The sequence below is a fragment of the Drosophila nasuta genome, chromosome 3 (genome assembly GCF_023558535.2).
Source record: "Drosophila nasuta strain 15112-1781.00 chromosome 3, ASM2355853v1, whole genome shotgun sequence".
Taxonomy (NCBI): domain Eukaryota; kingdom Metazoa; phylum Arthropoda; class Insecta; order Diptera; family Drosophilidae; genus Drosophila; species Drosophila nasuta.
The window spans coordinates 15766113-15782751 of NC_083457.1; the positions used below are offsets into that span (position 1 = coordinate 15766113).

A 16639-nucleotide genomic window follows, 5' to 3' on the forward strand; every position below is an offset into this window, starting at 1 on the left:
ACTACCATAGAATATACAAATATATACTTCATAGGAATAGGAAAATATGTAGAATAGGAAGGTTAATAGGAATAGGAATATTAGTAGGAATAGAAAGAGGAATAGGAATAGGAATAATAATAGGAATAGGAATAGGAAAAGGAATAAGAATTGGAATAGAAATATTAGAAGGAAGAGAAAGGGAAGTAGGAATAGGAATAGGAGGACACTCCAGTTTTATTACATCAAGTTCAATCAGTAGAATATATATCAAAGAGAATATCATATAAAAAATAGGATCAATGCCAAAAATAACAAGTTTCAACTACGCTAACATCAACGTTTATCATCATGTAGCAATAAGATATCACAAAAGTTAACTATAACATTAGATATCTTGAAAGTTACATTTAGCCAGTTTAAGCTAACTTTCTTAGTCTTCTGGTTTTGCCATTTTAGAGATTTTTAAATTTTTAAATAAAACAAATAGACATGTACACAGATCAGCAAAAAATTCTTTTACTTCATATAATGAGTTAAAACGTTGCTTATGAAAACAACATTTCTGGAATAAGCTGGTCAGGCTTTCCCATACCTTAAAAGATTCCCAATTCCGGAACGAGCCGGTCAGATTTTCCTATACCTTCAACGATTTTATATTATAAACTCTGATTACGCAAAACCACTGGGATTTATTAAGTATATAAAAATACTTGATGTGATAGATAGAACGTCACAAAATAACAAATTAATGAGATGATAAGCCGTAATTTTTTTGCCCTTATCAAATAATTAAGCGATTACTAATTTTATAAAAAATATTATATACAGAATAATATATAAATATTGTTGCATTCAAACAAACCGCATTAAGTCAGTTTTACTCAGCTGATGTCACCAGATGATAGGTAGTAAAAACTGTGACAAAAATAAGAAAACTTTAAACGTTAAGACAAAAGAAAGGGAGATAGTGTAGAGAAGGGTTGGTAACAAAATATGCATTGGGAAAATATTCAGATTTGACAAAAGACAAGTCAAGGACAAGGGCTCACACCCCGTCTATCTACCCTAAGATGCAAAACTCTTTAATCGACTTATATACATATATGCATCTGCTTAGTACACTCACATCAGAAAAGCAGAAAGGAGCGAGAGAGAGAGAGAGAGAGAGAGAATGTACATAGCTGCTGTTGATGTGCATTTCACAGTCTAACAGCCTGTTGACAGTTTTGCTGCTTTCAGTAAACTGTACCCAGCACTTTTGACCCTTGGAGCATGGGAACAGTTCTAATAGGAACAGCTTATAAGCACAGAAGACAGAAGTGTCTACACGAAAAACCAATGTTATTAATTTATTTAGAATTAATGAGGCTTGAAATAGATCGAAAATCGAAAATTATTACTATATATAGAAATACCACAGACAATCAGGAAGTTAAGAGCTAAGAATCGATCTTGCTTAACTTAAGACCTCTGTGGCTGTATTTACAGTATAGAGTCTAACCCTAAGTTAAGTGTTCTAACTTCGCTTCAACTATTAATTAACAATAGTAAATACTTGCACGCTTATTGGACTACTTCAAAGTCCTGTAAAAGGATTGCAAGCATAGTGGCTTAATCAATGAATCTTTGCTCAATCTTTTCTCTGTTTGATGAAAATACTGCAATTAACTGCAGCTCATTTGCCGTTGCAACGCAGCTATGTAGTAATAGTAATTGCAACAATTTTGTAATAATAAACTCTTGGCCAGCAACGGCGACTCACCCATGACTTGAACGCGGCAAATGGCGCAAATGTCGCATTCAACGTCCCAGCTCCACATGGCCACTGCATTCCATTTCTTCAGCGTAAACATTTTCTCCGGCTTACTATCATCGTTGGGTCTGCTATCCAATGAGTTTTCACCATCGTCGGCCATGATTGCGATATTTCAATTGAAAATTAAAAAAACACTACAACTTTTGTCTTGCTCAGCAATGTTTTTGTTTACGCCCAGTGAATGTTGCGATGCTTCTTCTTGACTGCAAGTAACAGCTGTTCTTTGAATGGTCAAAGCGGTAGTTCCACAACTTCCACACGCAAAGTCTTGTGTGAGCTGTGTCACCCTGTGCTTGCAGGCGCGCAATTTGAATTGAAAACATTTCGCAAGCGAACGCTAACCGCACGATTTGTATTGTTATAGATACAATTTACCATTCTACCAAATCGAGGCCAACAGAATGCGGCGCACTCAAGTTGCAGTTGCAGAGTTGCAAGTTGTTTTCGGCTGCGTCTTCTGCGTGGTTTGTTTACGCTTCGATTGCGCATAAGAAACCAATAAAGAAAACAATGAAGCTTAGCTCTTGCCAATATTTTTGCATGCACAGTGCTCAAAATTGTTCAAATGCTTTATGACTGCGAAAAAATTGCGCAAATCTGCAAAATTTGCAATTGGCAAGTGATTGCTTTTGGCCAGCAAAACTGCTTGTAAATTGACGAATCAGTTAGTGAATGGATGAGTGGTGAGTGAGTGAGTGTTTGAGTGTGGCTACTTCCTGCAATTATAGTTAGACGTGATGTAATCACAAATCGCGCCTCCAACTTCACTTGCATAACTGCTCAACTGGTCAAGAATACACAACAACAACAACAGCAACAACGGCAGCAGCTAACTGTTTAACTGGTTTTCTTTTCATTTTCATTTTTCATTTGGAATTGAAATTTTTTTGTTGGTAGCAGACGAAAGTGTTACGCTCGCTTTTGGCCTGGTTGTGCCTCAGTTACTTTTCACTTTCACTCCAATTGCTGCACTCCTTCTTCTCCCCTCGATCTCCCAATTAAAAATCAGCTAACGTTTTTTTGTTGTTTTCAGTGTTTCTTTACCTTATAATTTAAATAAAAAACTCATAATCGGTACAGCTATAACAACGATACTCGTATTATTAAAAAAAAGTATAACACATTTGGCTTGAAAACTTTTTTGCCAACAAAATTAAACGAAAAACACCGTTTTTGCCGATGTTGGGGCTAACGATCGTTTTTCGTTTGGTTTTTTTGGCAAACAGATCTTGTTGTTGGCCAAGTAGCCAAGTTAGTTTTGTCCTCTGACTGGCTACTTGTTCTTGATGTTCTTCTCCTCCTCCTTCTGCTCTGTATCCTCTCCTCCTTGTGTTTATCACCCGTTCAACGTCCAGCTCAACGTTGCGACAAAGATCCTCTGTTAATGTTCTTGTGATGCTCCTTCTTCTTCTTCTTCTCATCTTCTTCTTTTTCTCTTCTCGTTCTTCATCGTCTTCTTCTTCTTGTTCGTTTCCTCCTTGTGCTCGCTTTCTGTGCTGGCGCCATCTGGCGCTTAGTAGTGTCCGTGGTGGGAATGATGACCATGGTGGTAATCGTGATGTTCTTCGTGGTGTTCGTGGTGCTTGAAGATTGGCACCTCAACATGGTATTTCTCCGGCACGGGAATCTCTTTGTGAATGGGCACCTTCACCTCAGTGTAGACGGGAATGGGCTTCTCGATGGGCACCTTAACCTCATAGGGCACTGGCTTCTCGACGGTGTAGGGCACCTTCTTCTCCACAGTGTAGGGTTGTGGTACGGGAATCTTAACGTGCACGGGATATGGTTTCTCTACCTCCACCTTGTAGGGCTTGTCGACGGGCACTTTCACCTCATAGGGCACCTTCTTTTCGACAACGACCGTGTAGGGTTTCTCGACCTCCACATCGTAGGGTTTCTCGACCTCAACGGGATAGGGTTTCTCCACCTCAACCTTGACCTCATAGGGCACCTTCTTGATGACTTCGTAGGGCTTGGGCACGGGCACTTCCACCTTAACCTCATGTGGCACCTTCTTGATCACTTCGTAGGGCTGTGGCACGGGCACCTTGACCTCATAGGGGATTTTCTTGATGACCTCATATGGTTCTGGGACGGGTACTTTCACCTCGTATGGCTTATCGACGGGCACCTTCACTTCATATGGGACTTTCTTTTCCACAATGTAGGGTTTGGGCACATGGACGGGCACTTTGACGTATTCCTTCACAACCACCGGATATTTCTTCTCCACAATGTAGGGTTGGGGCACATCCACTTTCACCTCATAGGGGATCTTCTTCTCGACGGTGTAGGGCACATGTTTGGTCACTGTGTAGGGCACTGGCACTTTCTTCTCAATGGTCACGGTCTTGATGTGCTCATGGTGATGGTGACCATGATAGTCGCCCAGATGGAGACCACGCTTCTCCACGTTCTTGCTCTCTTCAGCGGCAGCGGCAGCTGGAGCGGCGGCTTTATCATCGATGGCAGCACAATGGGCCATTGCCAAGCACACGGCGAGACAAGGAATTACGAACTGCAAGAAAAAGGATAACGAACGAAACGGTTAAGTTTACAATCCACACACAATATCCAAAGGCAGCGATAGTAGTAGATGATCGATAGTTATCGATCGATTGTTTAAAATTACCATTCGCATTGTTGAGCTGTTGCTTTGACGTCTCACGAGGAAAACAATTACTCCACAATAAACTGTGTTATACCAATAACGAGATCCAAGCTGGTACTGATTCGTTGAGTCGCTGCACTCGGCTTTTATACACCAAAAAATTGGTCTATCGCAACGCAATTCACCAAATCGCCTCCCTCCTCCTCTTCGCTCTCTTGCGCTCTTACTCTTGCACACAGCAAAGCTCCACGGCTGCGCAGCGACTGCGACTGCGCGGCTGGCACATTCGCAACTTGTTGTTGTTGTCGTTGTTGTTGCTGGTGTTGTTGTGGATGTGGCTTAGTAATGAAATGTTGAGGAACAGAGTAGTGTTATATGAGCAACTCGTTTCTCATTTCGACGACAGCACTGCAACTGTTTGGACGAGGTGAAGGGGTGTTGGGGAACAGTCAAACTGTTGCAGGAGCATGCTGCAGTTGCAGGCAGGCTTATGGCAAGGTAATCGGGTCGTTATCCTATAAACAATAGCTAGGAAATTGTTACAGAGACCCACAAAAACCAAAAACCAAACAAACAAATAAGAAAACGAGAAAAAAAGCTCACACATTTCCATATGCAGCGCATGCTTTGATTTTGTGTGTTGTGATAAACACAATTGCGGCAACCAAACGTTTCAGATTACCAACGTTAAAGACATTATTATTATTATTGGGGGGCTTTACATAATGCAACTTAAGCCAGACAGACATTGACATCCCCCGCCAAAAGCTTTGGTTCCGTTTTCATGTTGTTGTTGTTGTTGCTGTTGCTGCTGCTGTTTTTGAGCCTGATTGTGCTACCTTGCAAAAGATATGTGATATGACAATGTTGGCGGGGCTTATGTAAATTAATGCTGATATTGACTCTGCCGCAAACGTTGTTAACATGTTGTGTATGATATATGTGGCAAAAACAATAAGAAGGTTAACACACACACACACGCACACACACAATGAATGCGTTTTTGCCTTTTACATGCGTAAATGGCAGTCTCAAATTGCAGAGACCTATCATATTTTTTGTGCGTTATCCCATTTTACGGTCGCTGCAAATGAAAGGCATTGTTATCGATGACAATATAACGCTCGTTTGCATTTGTGTCATAGCATTGAGCTTTCAAACGATTGTCAGCTGTTGTTCTTGCACAAAGAGTCAAAGTTTAGAGCAGCACACAATAGAAAGACCCACAATACTTGTGTAAATTTACAGCTGTCTGCTTTGGCATGTATTTGGTATGTGTGTGTGTGTGTGTGTGTGTGTGTGTGTGTGTGTGTGTGTGTTTGCATGTTCGTGTAGCCCAAAAGCAACGATTTTGCTGCCACATTTCACTCAAATTGGTCGAAAGATTTCGAATTGAGTCGATGTGGCATGATCATGATTACAGCCTGTAGGAGCTAAGAGCGTGACTGTAAATACATATATACACGCACATATACATATGCACATTGTACATATGTACATACATACATGCATGTGATTTTAGTGTCTGTGGCTGCGCTTTGTGCAATCATAGTCATTAAAATTGAATACGTAGCTCACAGTTGGCTATTTAAAAGCGAACATACACTAACGGCTGCTACTTATTACTGTGCGTTTTAAACTAAACCAAAAATCCAAATTAAACAAAGCTACACTCACATGTTTATAAAGACATTCACATTCGCATTCCCATATGTGTGTGCGTCTAAGCTCTCTAGCTGGCATGTGCCATTAGCAATGCATTAAACAACAATAAAAATACAACAACCACGGACAAAAATACATACAAAATTTTCGTACCGCTTCGTACAGTTTTGAAAACTCGCCGCGCAGACGCGGAAGACGCAGACGACGCGGTCTGGGAAAGATAGACGTTAGACGTTAACTGGCTGGCTAGTGGAGCAGGGAAGAGTTTGGGGTGGAGAGGTGTCGGCAAGCAAAAGCAAAAGCAATGCATAGAGCATTTACATGCCTATTCTATTTCATAACGCAAGACAAGCGTTGAATTTCGCGCACTAATTGCCCATTATTGCGCTTACAGAGCCACTTACAATTATGTTAGAGTCGCCACTAATTCGATATTACAATTCTTGGTGCCACACACTACCCACTAACAATGCTCATTATGAATGCAACAACGACTTACAACAGTTGTTAACAAGCTCATTTGAACTCGCCGCACATACACACACACTCACACACATACACCGAAATATTGCCATTCGTGCTTTGGTCAATGACCTTCGTGTGCGTGTTGTGAGTCTGTGTTGCGTTTGTAATTTTGTTTTTTTAGATTTTGGGGGCAAAGTGAACCCTCTTTCTTTTTTTTCCTCTTGTTGTTTTGGAAAAGCCAGCATCAGATGGTAAGAGAATGGTATGATGATGTGTAATATTAACCCTGACCTAGTAATTAGTTTTCTTATTTTGCAGCAATAAATCATTAATTGCTGTTATTTAATTTGACTAAGAGATTGTCTAGCCCTTTTTTGCTGGAGTCAAAATTTAAGTGGAATTCGTTGTGAGCGTTTTCTTGTTTTTAGTGTCAGTAAATCAGTCGTAAACGTTCATAATGCTCAAAACTTGGTAAACCAAACAGATTGTGCAATATCTTTGTGACAAGTCCTTGGAAACAATGCAAACAATTCAGAAGCATTCACAAATAATCCAATTATTATCCCATTTTTAAGCATGAAATGTATAAGATTGCATAAATAACGATTGTTTCATTATTTTATTTTATTACTTCATTATTTAGTATATTTCATTCTATTTATAATTTTTATTGATTCAAGATAGTTTCTGGTCTAGCTGAAAATTAACAACAACTTCTAATTGTTGCGGGCAAAAACCGTTTCACACAGTGTGCCCAGATTGCAGACGCACGCTCGGCAACTCGCTTTACAACACTATCGCTTGCCGGTTGTGGCTGTCAACTAGAGATGAAGAACCATCGTTTTATGCTGACAGCGATTTTTAATAGAAAAAAAAAAACAATATAGACTCAATGGATTTAAAAATAATTACAATTTTAAACAGTACAACACAATACAGCGAAAAACTGCAACAAGTGGAAATAAAAATGGTTTAACTCAATGTTCGAACAGAATGTTAGTAAAATCGATAACCCGATAATGTCATCGATGTTTCTCCACCACTGCTGTCAGTTTTATACGCAAGTCATTTTGGCATCAGAGTCATTGCGGCATTTGGAACTTGATTTGTTTTTTGTTTAATACGAGACTTTTGCACAACAGTAAGTATTCTACGATTAATTTATGAAAGTAAACTTTAAACAGCAATTGGTGTATCTGCAGGAAACTACAGCTATGTTTATGACACGCTCTGAATACGATCGCGGTGTAAACACCTTCTCACCCGAGGGCCGCCTCTTCCAGGTGGAGTACGCCATTGAAGCAATCAAACTTGGCTCCACTGCCATTGGCATTTGCACAAACGATAGTAAGTTAAAGTTAAGTTGTTATAAATGAATGTTATTTAATTTTATATTAATGTGTAGGTGTTGTCTTGGCTGTGGAAAAGCGCATCACATCGCCGCTGATGGTGCCAAAGACGGTCGAAAAGATTGTTAAAGTAGATGAGCATATTGGCTGCGCCACCTCAGGCCTGATGGCCGATGCACGCACATTGATTGAGCGTGCACGCGTCGAATGCCAGAATCATTGGTTCGTCTACAACGAGGCCATGACTGTGGAGTCTTGTGCCCAGGCTGTTTCCACCTTGGCCATACAGTTTGGTGATAGCGGCGACAGTGATGGCGCCTCTGCCATGAGTCGGCCATTCGGCGTGGCCATTCTCTTTGCCGGCATTGAGGAGGGCAAACCCCAGCTGTGGCACATGGATCCCTCGGGCACCTACATTCGCTACTGCGCCAAGGCAATTGGCTCGGGCAGTGAGGGCGCTCAACAGAACTTGCAGGACAAATACACACCCGAGATGACTGTGAAGGATGCCATCGATCTGTGCTTAAACACCCTCAAACAGGTCATGGAGGAGAAGCTGAATGAGACCAATGTTGAACTGATGACCATGACATTGGAGAAGAAAGAATTCACCATGCTTGGCGAGGAAGAGGTGAAGAAACTGATTGAGGAACTGGCGTAAACGCATCTCGTTTGGCACATTGAATGCATTTTGATTTAAACCGTATATAATGTGAATAAAGGGATTATAAATCGATGGAATTACAGATTAGAAATTACAGTAACAGCAAATTTCGTAAACTCTAAATGGAAATTGGAGAGAAATAACTATAGAATGTGTGTTTTATCTTTGGGGAGATTCCAGCAAATGAAAATTTAAAATTTCTTGAACATTTACAATTGGATATATTATATATACATATGTATTTGGAATAAGATGAAGATTTTGGGGATTGCGTTTTTAAATTACATAAAAGATAACCACAGAATTAAGTAGAAACTTCAAATCTATTTACTTACGAGTTATCCTAAGACACCTTTAACAGCTTTTAAAGGTCCAAACTCAAAGGAAAACTAGTACCAAATTTGTTGCCAAGCATTAAAAAAAATAAAAGTTGCTTATAATTATATACAGTTGACTTTATTTATACTGATTTCATTGATGTTGTGCATACTCACTAAAAACATTAGACATGAACTGTTGAGCAAAATCAAACAGCTTCGATTAACTTGGTTAATCTCATTACAAAGGCAAATCATAAAGAATTCTCACTACAATTATTTACGATTACAATTACGATAATTAATTATTTGTTCACTCTACTTCTTAATTTCGATGCACAGACTTGATTGTAGCTTTTCATCTTCAATGTGTGTGGGTTTAATATAGTATCCATAATAATAATAATAATATAATATGTATAAAAATTTACCTAGAACCAAAAACGATCGTAATGCAAATTAAGGCGCATATGCATAAATCTAAATATCGTATATCGTATATATATATATATTTATATATGTGTGTGTATAAAGAAGATAATAATATAATATATATGTGGATATGGATATGGATAGGGTGAGTAATAATAGAAAAAGGAGCTAAGGATTGCAGTTTTTTTGAAGGGGAAGACGAAGACGAACAAAATTGCATATATTCCTATATCAATACGAGTATATATATATATATATCTATAGATCTATATGTTTGTATATAATGTATATATATATATATATTATATAGAGCATTCACAATCGTTTACATCACACCTAGGTTTGATGTTCGCCGCCACTGGGACTGCTGTTGGTGTTGTTGGTGTTGCTGTTATTGTTATTGTTGCCGCTGCCGCTGCCATTGCTGCTGCTGCTGGTGTTGTTGTTGCGCAGCATGAGCCGCGACAGACTCGTGTTTGGTTCGCTGAGCGAATAGATTTCCGGCTCAAAGACCGGCGGACATTCCATGTTCGGATAATCCGGTGTCGCTGCCTTCGAATCCAGCGAATTGGTGTTGCTAACTTTTGGTGTTGCTGGTTCATCCGCCTTGTCAGCAACTGCTGTTGTTGCTGCTGGTGCTGCTGTTGTTCCAGCTGCTGCTGCTGCTGTGGGTGGCGGTGGTGCTGGTGGCAACGGTGGCTGCAGCGCCTCCGATGCACACAGATTGGTGTTGGCAACTGGAGCAGCAGCAACAGCAGCCGCAGATGTTGCTGATGTCGTCGAGCGATAGCTTCGCTGACTGTGCTGAGTGGGAAAGATGACCTGCGAGAAGATCTCCTGATCGCATTCCGCCTCCAGCTCGGCGCTGTTTGGCGGCTGCTGCTGTTGTTGCTGTTGCTGCAACAACTGATGATGATGGTGATGATGTTGCAACTGTTGTTGCTGCTGCTGCTGCTGCTGCTGCTGCTGCTGCTGGTGATGATGATGGCCGAAGAGCGTGCGATGCAGCACCGGCGAGCCCATGAAACGATTCTCCTTGGCAGGACGCGTCGGCGTCGCATGCGCTCCCGATGTGGACGAGCTGAGCGAGAGTTTGCTGAAAATGGGCGCCGAATTCTTGCGCTGAGCATCGTACTTGCCGCCCACCAGCTTCTCGCCCAGATCCTGATTGTAGGTCTGACTTTTCTTGATGTTGCTGCTGCTGCTGTTGTTGCTGCCGCCGCCAGCCAAATGCCCACCAATCGCACTGCTCGTCATGTGGCTGCTGGCGTCGAGGGCATGATTCGATTTTGATTTCTTGTTGAGCGGCAGCGTCATTGTGACTGAGGCAAATGGAAACTTGCGATCGCTGCCGCTGCTGTTGGATTTGCTTTTACTCTTCTTGTTGCTGCCGCTGCCACTTGTCATGCTGCTGCTGCTGGTCAAGCTGCTGGCCTCAGCGTCGTGGTGATTCTTCGATTTCTTGTGCAGAAAACTCGACAAGTGTTGCGGACGCAAAAAGTAACGCGATCGCGAACCTTGCGAATGTTTCTCCTTCTCCTTGTCCTTCTCCTGTTGCTGCTTCTCGTGTTGCTGCAAATGTTGCTGTTGCTGCTGCTGCAATTGCAGCTGTTTATCCAACTGTTGCAGCTGCAATTGCTTCTCGAATTCACTGCAACTCGATTGCCGTGAGACGCTCACATTGTTGTTGCTGCTGGCAGGCTCATCGCCAAAGATCAGCTCGTAGCCAAAGTCACGCAACTTCTGACCCTCCTTGGTGCGTGTTCGCTTGATGCTCTCGTCATCCGGCTTAAAGCTAAACTCGTAGTCCGGCGTCTTCGGCAGACTCAAGCTCTGTATCTTGGCGGGCTTCTCCCCATTGCTGCCGTTGCCATTACCTGCCGCAGCCTTCGCTGTGGACGCTGAGGAGGAGGACATGGTGGTCACCGTCTGCTGGCTGGCATTGGAATCGTTGCGCATGTGCTGACGCTGATGCTTCTCAATGCCCAGATGCACACGATTGTTGTACATCTCCTGGGATTCCTCGAGTTGCTTGCGCAACATCAGATCCTTGAGGGTCATGTAGCCCTGTATGTTGTTGGGCTGATGATGTGCATCACCCAAATTCCCATCGCCGCCAGCGCCGCCGCTCTTCTTGGTCATGAACGAGGACTTGGTGTGCGAGTGATGATACTCAAACACCTCGAGATTGGGATTGGAGGCGTGTAGATAATGATACGGCACTTTCTTCAAGCTCGACTTGCTGCTCGGACTTTGACTCTGGCTGGGACTTGGACTCGGACTCGGGCTGGGACTGTTGCTCTCCTCGAAGCTTGGCTGCTGCTGCAGCGAGCTAATTGTGGGCGCTGGTGAATTCGGTGGCCCCAAGCTCGCTGACGTTGTGCTCACCACCGAACTGCGACTCGAACTGCGCGACAATTTGCGTGGCAAGGTTGCCGGCGCCTGCTGTGGTGGTTGCTGCTGCAGCTGTTGGGGTTGGGGTGGCGTCAATGTGGTGGGCGGCTGGGCGGGATCATGATAGCCAGGCGTATTGGCGCCAATCTGTATGCCACAACTGCCGCCTGGCACTTTGCGAAATGTTTGAAAATTGGCCGTCGGCACGGGAATATCACTGGAGCTCGATTTGGCGGCATTGCTCTTGAAGGTGCCCATCGTGAATTTGCGCAACGAGTCGAAAACGCGACGATCCTGCTTCAGACTGTTGCTGCTGCTCAAACTGCTCGTCGGCGTGTGGCTGCTGCTGTTGTTGCTGCCGCTGCTGTTGGCCAACAGCGTGGCAATCACATCCTTCGATGCCTGCGGCGATGGTGTGCATAGATTGGTGCTGACCAGCGCATCATTCTCCTCCTCGCCGGAGCTCTCGTTCTCCGAGTACAGATCCTTGGCGGTGCACGCATCGCTGCTCACCGCCGGCAACTTGAGCGAAGCGATGCGCAAGAACTCAACCCATTGATTCAGTGCATCCAACGATTCGGCGGCAAAGTAAAAGCTCTTCGCCGTGTGATACACCTTGAAGGCATGCGGCTTCGAGTGCACCTCCTTGGCCAGGGAGACGGTGAAGCCGGGCAGAAAGATGACCAGACTGGCGCTGCTGCTCTGCTTGCTGCGAAAGCCATAGAGTATGGTGTCCAGCATCACGAAATAGATGCGTGCCCAGTAGGTGACACCACGCAGATTCTTGGTGCGCCGATAGAGATGACCTTGAATGTCCCCAGTGCCCAGCAGCTTGAGATTGGTGTTGCGTCGCTTGGCCATCAGGCTGTGCTTCTTTTTGAGCGTGAGCGTTCGGGTTTTGCTGGGCGTGAGCAGCTCGCTAATCTCCTGCGGTTGCTCCACAGCGGGCAACTGTTGCTGCTGCTGTTGTTGTTGCTGCTGCTGTTGCTGCTGCAATTGTTGCTGTTGCAGTTGCAGCTGCTGTGGCTGCATGCTCGCTGGCTTCGGTGGTGGAGGCGGCACCACAGGCGGCGTCAGTTCGCGTTGCTTGCGTGGACGCGGCGGCGGCGCTGGAGGCGTCACCAGCAAGAACTCCTTGCGCGGTTCTATCGCTGGCGGTGGCGGTGGAGGCGGCGTATCCGATTCCTCCTCGCCTGAATTGTCGTACGCCGGCGTGCTGTGACTTTTATCTAATCGTCCGCGGCGATTCTGTTGTTGCAACAGTTGCTGCTGCTGCTGGTGTATCAGCGATGAATTGATGGCCTCCGCCAGCGGCGGCGTTTCACGTGTGGCCAACTCGATGGCCTGGAGCAGCTCGACGGTGGTGCTCGTTTCATTGGCACAGCTGCGCAACGTTTCGAGCGCATCCTCGTCGCCCTCGTCGGCAAAGGGAATCGGCTCGAATGTCTCCAGTATGGTGTTCTCCACATTGCACGTAAACTTCTCGTTCTTCACCACATAATCCTCGACCTTCATGTGCGCATCGAAGCGTACCACCTTGCTCACTCCCGGCTTGTAGCGTTCGAGCTGTTGCAGCTGCTGCTGCGACTCCAGACCCGCCTCCGTCAGCTGCTTCAGTTTGCGCGCCTCGTTGACCAAACGCTTGGCGGTATCAGCGCTATCCGCCAGACCAATGCACGTGGTGGGACGTGGGGTAATCTCCAAGCCGTAACCAAACGATATCGACTTGTCGCGTATGCTGGGCGAGCCAGGATCACAGTTGGCAGCGCCGCCAACGCCAGCGCCACCAGGTTTCCGCTCGTGCCACGACGGAATCACCAGATGCGGATGTTTCAGGCTCAGGAATTCATCGCCACAGATCGTGTGACGACGTTGGAGCAACGCACGCGGCTTGGGGTAATACAGACGCATCTCGCGGCTGGCCGACTTGGGATCCGTGGGCGTGGGTATATCACTGCAGCTGGAATCCGAATCGGAGCCCGCATGCGATTGCACCGCCTGCTCGGCCTGCTCCACCAGTTGTTGCCGCTGTCGCTGACGCGCCAATTCACGCTCCCGTTCCCTCTCCTGTTGCTCCTGCTCGGGCAGCGTATCGCCCGCCTTGTCGGCCACGTTCAGCGGCGTCTTTGTCGTTGCCGTCTCCAGGGTGAGGAAAGCGGGACGTGTGCTAGGACTGGGCAAATTGTCAGCCCAACGATTCATGTTGCGCTTTTTACTGGGCAAACGATACGGCTGCATATAGATCTGGCCATACATCTTGGTGTGCTTGGGTCTCTTCTTCACAGTCAACACCACGTCGGGCAGCGCTTCCCGGAGATGCTGCAGCACCGTCTTGCGTTGCCATCCCACCACAGTCTGATAATTGATCTGGACAATCTCGTCGCCATCCTCGATCTTGCCCGAATTGTGCGCTGGCGAATTGTATTTAATGTCCGTCACTCGATGTATGCCATTGTCACTGGACTCGATGTTGAAGCCCAGATCCGATTCACGCTTCTTCAGCGTCACCAGATTCAGGGATGCCGGTTGCAGCACCATGGGATCCGATATGTCCTGTATTATGAAATTCGCCAAACGTTCCAAACGCACCGCAGTCGCTTTGATCTGCGCCACTGGACGCTCGACGAACCGATCACGATGCGCTATCGTCGCCAGCTCGAGGCCACAGCGCAACACATTGCCACAGTACTCGCGATACATGTCCTGGCTGCGAAATGGCGAACCCTTCAGGTTGCCAATCAACGGCTTCACCGTCGCTATCGTCCGCGAAATATCGTGCAGCGTTCGTGTATCGATCTTTGTGCTGTCCGGATGATTCTTGGCCAGCTCGCGATGCAGATTGCGGGCAGCGGTGCCCACATGGAGTGCCATGAACTGCAGGTTGTCGTTCTTCAGGTGATAGTGCTGCAAGTAACAACAATTAGTAGGGGAATTCACTTGGATGTTTACTCTAGCGGCAATTGAAATTTTACAATTTACTAACGCAATAAATTGTTAGCTTTTAAGGGATCTTTTACGAATCGTTATAAATTTGTATGCGTTGTAAAGTTTGTTTAGATATTGCAGTCTTCTAGCTACTACCGATTGTTAGTTATTTTTAGTAATCAGAAATAATTGGTATACCGAAACTTTGACTTCCTGGAGAAATTGGAGAAAAGCTGTTGCAATTCCAAAATGAATTATTATTATGTTATGTACAAATTTCAGCATTCTAGCTTCTACTGTTTAGACTGCGGGACAAGAATTCAAAATACCAGTAAATAGATCAGTGAAGGAGATTAATAGGACTACCCTTTATACAACTTGCAGACTTCTGGCTCCTACCGATTGTATAATTATAATTCAGTTAGTCATTTTTACCTTAACTTTTAGTTATTAAAGAAAATCTGTTGCAATTGCAAAAGGAATTATTATAGATACATATGCTGTGTGAAATTATCAGCCTTCTAGCTTCTACAGTTTAGACTGTGGGAGAATAATTCAGGCTATCAGTAAATATATCAGTGAAAAAGATTGATAGGACCACGCTATATTCAACTTACAGCCTTCTAGCTCCTACCGCTCGTACTGTATTATTAATAATTGCACATAAATTTGTATGCCTAAACTTTGCTTCCTCAACTTGCATCTGACATTTAGCAAAAAACTGTTTAGCTTCCGAAGAAATTGCATAGGAAAATAAAGCTATTTAAAAATGAACAGCCTTCTAACTTCAACCGTTTACTCCGAGCAACGATAACTAAGGCAGTCATTAGTCAGTGGAAAAATATGATAGTGTGGATTTGTTTAAGAATCCGCTCCTCGTTGAAGTACCAAACAAACTAACTCCCAACTCCAACCGTTTGAATTGTGAGCTAATAATTTAAATAGTCCTTTCAATAGTAAGAATTGCTAACAAATCCTTCACCTTTGTGCCCCTGACAGATGGCAACTAAATTAAAACTGTCAAATTAGCAGCCTTCGAACTTCTACCGTTGATAGTGAGCACTCAGTCAACAAGTCAGTGCAAAGAAATTTAGTATACGCATATTTGTTAATTGCTGTTAGTAAATGGATTTTGTATTCTGCCACTTGACACTCACAAAATTTCGCAGATTCTCGACGGCCTCAAGGACAATCTCCTGATGGCCAATGGCCTCCATGCCCAAGTTTTCCAGCTCATAGGGCCGTATATTGAGCAGGGCACGTCCTCCGATTTCATGTTTTGAAAATTCGTAGCCAGCCATGGACTCGTCGAGACCTTTTTGAGAAATAACAAAAAAAAATTACACATAATTAGCCATTATGCATTTTGCTGTGGCACTCGAAAGTTGCTTGTGAAAGGAATGTTGTTGTTGTTGTTTTGCTGCTAGTACTGTTGATGTTGTTGTTGTTGTTGGGTGGCTGCTGCTGCTGCACTTTTCCTTGACCTGTTAACGAGAAGAGATTTTTAATTTACCTCTTATCCAGTCTGTAACTTGGTCGGGCGTCCATTCTGCTATGTTTATATAGGCCATCCTAATTGAAAGAAAACAGCTATGCACGCATCTACTCCATTTTTCATTAGCAGTAACACAACATAAACAATTGATTAAAATAAAAAAAGAGTTTTTGTACAGGGCAGGGCTGGCGAAACAAAAGTTATCTGATACTGTTCATTTTCAACTCGCGAACTGCAGTGAGTCATTTGCATTGACCCCATGAACCAGTAAGTAACAAGTGAGTTTCCATTCAGCTCACAAATTTAGCTCATTTTAATTACACTCTATTTTAAAAATAACTCAACATCTTCATTAACATTTATTTGCATGTTAAATCTAAACAGTTCACATTTTAAAAGGCAAACAATACAATTAGTTTTGGGAATCAAAGGAAACTTAACAGCATCACATTCTGTTAAGCGCCAACAGAGAAGCAACAGTTTCGTTCATTGAACAAATTCAACTAGTTTAGTGCGTTCATACA

The 16639-nt window shown here is 44.0% G+C and overlaps 4 protein-coding genes across 4 annotated transcripts in view; 1 reads left to right on the plus strand and 3 right to left on the minus strand.

The window, feature by feature from the left end:
• LOC132792274 (RING-box protein 2) overlaps positions 1 to 1981 on the minus strand; it is a 29220-nt gene extending 27239 nt beyond the window's left edge. Inside the window, exon 1 of the mRNA XM_060801563.1 lies at positions 1745 to 1981. Within this exon, the coding sequence (XP_060657546.1) occupies positions 1745 to 1898 (154 nt within the window). The 5' untranslated portion in view covers positions 1899 to 1981. The remainder of the gene's footprint in view (positions 1 to 1744) is intronic.
• Positions 1982 to 2873: 892 nt separating this feature from the next.
• On the minus strand, positions 2874 to 4540 carry LOC132792272 (nematocyst expressed protein 4). The gene is made up of 2 exons (XM_060801560.1): positions 4431 to 4540; positions 2874 to 4316 (listed from the first exon to the last, which is right to left on the minus strand). The coding sequence occupies exons 1-2, from the start codon at positions 4437 to 4439 to the stop codon at positions 3312 to 3314; spliced, it is 1014 nt and encodes a 337-aa protein (XP_060657543.1). The 5' UTR covers positions 4440 to 4540; the 3' UTR covers positions 2874 to 3311.
• A 3012-nt stretch (positions 4541 to 7552) lies between these two features.
• On the plus strand, positions 7553 to 8624 carry LOC132792273 (proteasome subunit alpha type-5). The gene is made up of 3 exons (XM_060801561.1): positions 7553 to 7680; positions 7742 to 7886; positions 7945 to 8624. Exons 2-3 carry the CDS (start codon positions 7754 to 7756, stop codon positions 8547 to 8549), a joined length of 738 nt encoding a protein of 245 aa, XP_060657544.1. The 5' UTR covers positions 7553 to 7680; positions 7742 to 7753; the 3' UTR covers positions 8550 to 8624.
• Positions 8625 to 8989: 365 nt separating this feature from the next.
• On the minus strand, positions 8990 to 16524 carry LOC132792267 (uncharacterized). Its single transcript, XM_060801555.1, has 3 exons — positions 16134 to 16524; positions 15778 to 15935; positions 8990 to 14599 (listed from the first exon to the last, which is right to left on the minus strand). Exons 1-3 carry the CDS (start codon positions 16189 to 16191, stop codon positions 9638 to 9640), a joined length of 5178 nt encoding a protein of 1725 aa, XP_060657538.1. The 5' UTR covers positions 16192 to 16524; the 3' UTR covers positions 8990 to 9637.
• Positions 16525 to 16639: the final 115 nt, after the last annotated feature.

Coding starts and splice junctions, on each gene's coding strand:
- LOC132792273 (XM_060801561.1), top strand. CDS start 7,754: ATGTTTATGACACGCTCTGAATACGATCGCGGTGTAAACACCTTCTCA. Junction 7,887..7,944: donor TGGCATTTGCACAAACGATA/GTAAGTTAAAGT, acceptor ATTAATGTGTAG/GTGTTGTCTTGGCTGTGGAA.
- LOC132792267 (XM_060801555.1), bottom strand. CDS start 16,191: ATGGCCTATATAAACATAGCAGAATGGACGCCCGACCAAGTTACAGAC. Junction 15,936..16,133: donor AGTTACAGACTGGATAAGAG/GTAAATTAAAAA, acceptor TTTCTCAAAAAG/GTCTCGACGAGTCCATGGCT. Junction 14,600..15,777: donor TCGAGAATCTGCGAAATTTT/GTGAGTGTCAAG, acceptor TGTTACTTGCAG/CACTATCACCTGAAGAACGA.